Raw genomic sequence first — 6,000 nt, 5'->3', positions numbered from 1 at the left:
GAGCAGCAGCAAAATGTACCCTGGATGTTCCCGCTCCATGTTCACACTTGTAGCTTCCACAGCTTATAGCGTCACCTTTGCCTTGTTCGGGTGTGCACGTTGCAGGGCTCCAAGGCCCGTTAATTCCGGCCCCTTTACCCTGTCACGCACCATGCGAGACAACGAGCGGGTGCCAATCAGACGCGGCTCGGTGCTATCTAACCCCTGAGGCGAATAACAGAGTGTAGCGCTCGGCCTGGTTTTCCCCCGTTGCCTACCCCACGCCTTGCAAGTATGGATAACATATGCAATGGCAAACATGCTGTACTGCGGACCGTACATTATCCCAGGTTGGTTGTTTGGAACCCCTCTCCCGGCGGTTGTCTCCTTGGTCTTTGAATCGGGCCGTCAAATGGTACGATCGACAGGCGAGATCGAAGTCGGCAGTATAAACCCCATCAATACTCGGCTCACCCTTCCGCTTCTTCTCTTCATTTCTTTTTTTTTTCCTTTCCCGTCCTCGTCCTTTTCCATACCTACGTACCTTATCTAAGTCTTCGTAGACACGCTATTCATCATCGAGGCAAACACCAGCCAAGATGAGCAGTAGCCCGACCGACGACACCAAACCGCGCAGCGATGGCTTCGAGGTCGCTGCCGAGGCGGGCCATACCTTCACCCTGGACGAGAAAGCGAAGGTGGCCGACTACAAGGCCGATGCCGTCGCGGCAGAGAATGCGGAGCACAACATGACCGTCTTGGAGGCCGTTCGGGCGTACCCGATGGCCTCCTTCTGGGCGTTTGTCATGTCCTTCACCATCGTACGCGCCCTCTTGCCTTCTCCCGGCTGTTTTCCCCATCATTCGTATCATCATCCATCGTGAGATGGGAACCGGGTGGAGTGAAGCACAGCTGATGCGGGTGTGGCAGATTATGGAGTCGTACGACGTCTTCCTCATCGGCAACTTTGTCGCCCTCCCTGCGTTTATACGACAATACGGCGAGTACAACGCGGAGAAGAACGTGACCGTCATCGTGCCCCATTGGCAGTCTGCGCTCCAGGTGTCCGGGCAGCTCGGCGCGCTGATCGGTGTCTTCGTGGCCGGGCCCGTGACCAGCCGCATCGGCTACCGCTGGGCGACCATCACCGGGCTCATGCTGCTCAACGCCTTCATCTTCACCTTTTACTTTGCCGAGTCCATGCCCGTCATCTTTTTGGCCCAGCTCCTCGAGGGCGTCCCGTGGGGCATCTTCATCGCCAACGCGCCCGCCTACTGCAGCGAGATCGTGCCCATCAAGCTGCGGGCCCCCGTCACCCAGATGCTGCAGATGTTCTGGGCCGTCGGCAGCATTATCGTGGGTGCCGTCACCTACGTGTACAACCAAGTCGAGCACGAGCGGGCCTACAAGTAGGTTTGCTCCGCGAACAGCACGCTTCCTGCCGTGACATCCATCAATTGAAAAAAAAAAGCCAAGACAAGAGAAGGAGAGAAGAATTCCGGGACTGGCAATAATTAATTATAATTAATCACAGAATCCCTATCGCACTCCAATGGATGTTCCCCACCCCGCTCGCCATCCTCATGTTCATCGCACCCGAGTCGCCTTGGTGGCTGGTCCGGAAGGGCCGCCTCGAGGAGGCCGCCAAGTCGGTCGAGCGGCTCGGCCGGCGGTCCAGACTGAACTCGGGCGAGACGGTCGCCATGATGCGCCGCGTCGTCGAGCTCGAAAAGGCCGAGGGCGAGCCCAGCTTCTGGGAGCTCTTTCGGGGCACCGACACCTACCGCACCCTCATTGTCTGCGGCGCCTACGCCTCGCAGAACCTGACGGGCAATCTGATTGCCAACCAGGCCGTCTATTTCTTTGAGCGTGAGTTTTATTCCTTTTCTTTTTGGGGGGGTGGGTATGACGCAGGGGGGGGGGGGGGGGGGCAATAATAAAAATAAGAAAACAAAAAGAAGAAGATCGAGGATGATTGCTGATGCAGACGCGCGCAGAGGCCGGCGTGTCCACAAATACGGCTTTCGCCCTCGGCCTCATCACTTCGGCCCTGCAGATGGTCTTCGTCATGCTGTCGTGGATCCTGACCACCTACTTCGGGCGGCGGAGCATCTACCTATGGGGTACCTTCGGCAACGTCGTCCTGCTCGTCGCCCTGGGCATCGCCGGCTCCATCGGCGACCCCAAGGCGACCTCCGCCTCTCTGGCCCAGGCCTCCCTCGGCCTCATCATCTCGGTCCTCTTCACCTTCGGCGCCGCCCCGGCCTCCTGGGTCATCATCGGCGAGACCTCGTCCATCCGCCTCCGGCCCCTCACCACCGGCATTGGCCGCGCCTCTTACTACGTCGTCGAGATCCCCTGCATCTTCCTCGGAAGCTACATGCTCAACCCGACAGTACGACTATCCCTCCCTCCCTCCCTCCTTCCTTCCTTTCTTCTTTCCTTCTCTTGATTTTCCTTCGTTACTGACACAGGTAATCACAGGGCGGAAACCTCGGTGGAAAGTGCGGCTACGTCTGGGCTGGGACTGGGCTGTTCTGCTTGATCGTAGCCTTCTTCTACTTGCCCGAAATGAAGGGCCGCTCGTACCGTGAGATCGACATCTTGTTCAGGCGCAAAGTCCCGGCTCGCAAGTGGAAGAAGACGGTTGTGGATGCCGAGGATGACGAGTAGTTAGACAGAGTTCCCTTCTCTTTGTTGCTACTTATGCAAAGGAGCAGGTAGATATAAACCTGGGATGCGCACGTGCGTTCTGGTTGAGAGTGCTGATGCGCTTGCCAATGTACTGCCGTGTTGTTCTTCATGTCCCGTACGTACCTGGGTTCTGCATCACTGTCCCCAACGCCGAACATGTCAAGAGTAGTGGATTAAAACTGGAAAACGACCTATTGAGAGGCAGGGCAACTTATGGTACCATAAGGCAAGCCCACTAGGTGAAAAGTGGATGGGAAAATGTGGTGAACCGGAGCCTGAGAGTAGCGGTTAACATTGTCAGGTTCTAGAAATAGAAGTCAATAATATCGGGGATGTGCCTGTTATCGATAAGCAATGATCAAAGCTGGAAAAGGTGCCTTGTTAAACTATATACCAAGGAGACGAATAGAGTGGTATATAGACGAAGGAAATTGCCCAGGCGTTTGTAAGCGTACCACAAGCTGTGGCTATCGCGTGGCTAGTGCCTCAGAAGCTCCCACGCTTCTGATAGAACGAGTGCTAACAAGAAACGTGGGAATATGGGATTCTCTTTTTAAGAGATGACAGCCCGGCAAAGCCGGCCGGGTGTGTGTAGCACTCTTCGTGGAACACAGTCGCTTGACACCCACCCAGGGTTTCAGGGTTCTCCAATCGGTGCCCAGTTCAACTGCCGCAGATTGAGCGGCGGATAGCTAAATAGGGGCTGCCAATGTGCCCGCATTATGGAGTAACTCCTATCCCGGAAAACCTCTCGCTTTGTACATAAGTATGAGGTTTAATATACTCAACCAGACATTCTCGATTGAAAACCCCACCCTATCTAAGTTAGGAGTAGAATTCGGCCAGTCTTCCTCTGGCGTTCCATCTTGTATCCGGATGTCTATCCTATCTGTGCTTCGAGACGACCATGCCGCCATCTGGCGAGTCCTTCTGGAAGACCCCGGGATTTTCCGGCATAGATGGATCTGCGGTATTATCCAGACCTGGTAAGTACATTAGAGGTAGTAGTAATCATATCGTAAAGGAGTCAGAGAAGACAGGGGTACCACAGTAATGAGGGACAACATGTTCTGGCTTCTTCGACATCGAGTATATTACAGCATTTGACTATCTATAGGTCAGATCTGACTGACCTACTAACAGGGATAATAAGCCAAGGTTAATATATATTTAGATAACACCTCTGAGTGCCTCTAGTACTTAGAACAATCAACGCTTTTATCACCTACTTCTATAGACCGTAATAATTAGTCTAGGAGTACCACCTATAGTATAAATACCACTATAGTATTATACCTATTTATAGCCTTCTAAAGCTATACTAATTATAGCTACTAAGCTATAGCAAGTGGTACCTATTACTAATTTAAATCTATAATCTTATTACTAATTATAAGCGTTTAAATGCTATAAGAGACTATTTACCTAGGCAAATAACTATATCTCTCTACTTTAAGTAAATACTTAAACAGTTAGATATAATAGTAATACTATTAAGATCTAATAAACAAGCCTAAACTATAATAAGCATATTAGACCTACTACTTTATCATTAGAAACTATAATATACTAGCCTTATAGCATCTATAGATAAGTATATAATATTCTATTTAACTACCTTAAGGAGGAAAAAGAGGAATAATATAAGAGTTATACAGAGGAGTACCTTTTAACCAATATATATGTATATAACCTAGGTAAGGCCTAGTTAGGCTCCAGGTTAGGCGCTAACCAGGCCTTAGCCACGTATCTACTAGACGAGTTATAAACGAGTAACGAACGCTCTATAGACCTATAGGGCGGGGTAGGTAGGGCAGGGTAGGTCTGTTCTATACCTAGGTAAAGCCTAGGCATTATCTAGGCTAGGTATAGCCTAGGCCTATAATATACTCCCCCTCTTTTTTTATAGTTACCAGGCCGACCTACCCTATAATATACTATATATATTAGGCGTATAAGTAGGTTTTATACCTTCCTCTCTTTATTGCTATAATAACATAACCTATATATATAATGGCGTGTTATATATAAATAGGTAGCTATTTAAGTTTAGATAAAACCTATACCTCCTTCTCTTTGTTATTAGAATAATATAACCTATATATATAGTAGTAAGTTATATATATAATAAGGAATTTGCCTAGGTCCTATGTACTCCCTTACTACCTTTCTTTAATACCTATAAATACCTCTTTTACTTCCTTCCCTCTCCTAATTCTCTCCTTTATAACTAACTCTCCTCCTTCTTTATACCCTCTAACTACCCCTGCCTCCTATAATTATATTTATTACCTATGCCTTTATTATACCTTTAAGTTTTTTTTTTAATTAGTATCTATCTAATATATTAATAGCTACTAGTTTACTTAGTAGTAGTAGTAATAGTTATTACCTTAGTAGCGATAAGAATAAAGATTATTATATAAGTTTTCCCTTACCTATATTAATTTTTAGCTATTATATATATATATAGGGTATAGACTAACTCTTTATTTCATAGTATAAAAATGTTAACCTCTCCTTTAATAGGTATATTATTAAGGGTAACTCTTCTAATAAGGAGTTTAAACTATAGCTTAAGAAGTAATAATACTACCTATTATATATTAATTAACTTTTAAAAGGCAATGAGGTTAAGTATATGTAAGGTTCAAGTACTTCCTATATAATATATCATTATTATTATTATTATTATTAGTCCTATACCATTATACTAATAAGTATGCTGGAGCCTCTCTAGTTATATATAAAGGAAACCATACCTAATAGGCTAGACAAAAACCTCTGTCCTATCTTTAATGCCCAATCTAAAATACTAATACATTATAAAGAGAAGGAGAAGTGGCTAGAATGGCCCTATAGAGGCCTTGCCTCCCGGTCTAGCCTCCTTACAAGGTAGTATTCTGGGAGCCTCCCTAGGTCTATTAGCTACTATAAAACCCTCCTTGCCAGACAATAGTTACAGGTCCCTATAACCTGTAAAACGAGGTCTAGGTCCCTTTACAACCGTATTTCCTAGGGTTCCTACGTTCGGCTTCTTGGTAGGTTTGGGCACTATATAACTAGGTGCTCTATAGTCTCCCTCCCCTAGCTATAGGTATAGTAGGGGGTACTAACCCCTAGGACTTAAACCCTAAAAGGAAGTTATAAAGGCTGATAGCCCCCGTATAGGCCTGTACTAGTAGGGAGCTCTAGGCCTTCGTTAGGCCCTAGTGCCTTTATAGGCCCTCCCCTATAAAAACTAGGCATAGGGGGTCCTTGTCTGACATATACTATATCCTCCTACTAGCTTGGTCAGCCCTCTAACAATTGCTCTAGCTAGCTACT

At 47.2% G+C, this 6,000-nt stretch overlaps 1 protein-coding gene across 1 annotated transcript; it reads left to right on the top strand.

Annotated features, from left to right (window-relative positions):
• The first annotated feature begins 497 nt into the window (after positions 1 to 497).
• Positions 498 to 3,011, top strand: MYCTH_2299846 (uncharacterized protein). The gene is made up of 5 exons (XM_003660923.1): positions 498 to 800; positions 910 to 1,388; positions 1,514 to 1,848; positions 1,977 to 2,374; positions 2,464 to 3,011. Exons 1-5 carry the CDS (start codon positions 579 to 581, stop codon positions 2,650 to 2,652), a joined length of 1,623 nt encoding a protein of 540 aa, XP_003660971.1. The 5' UTR covers positions 498 to 578; the 3' UTR covers positions 2,653 to 3,011.
• Positions 3,012 to 6,000: the final 2,989 nt, after the last annotated feature.

Source organism: Thermothelomyces thermophilus, chromosome 1, assembly GCF_000226095.1.
Source record: "Thermothelomyces thermophilus ATCC 42464 chromosome 1, complete sequence".
In the NCBI taxonomy this organism is placed as follows: Eukaryota; Fungi; Ascomycota; class Sordariomycetes; order Sordariales; family Chaetomiaceae; genus Thermothelomyces; species Thermothelomyces thermophilus.
The sequence above is the reverse complement of the archived record's forward strand: the minus strand, read 5'-3'. Positions and strand labels throughout refer to the sequence as shown.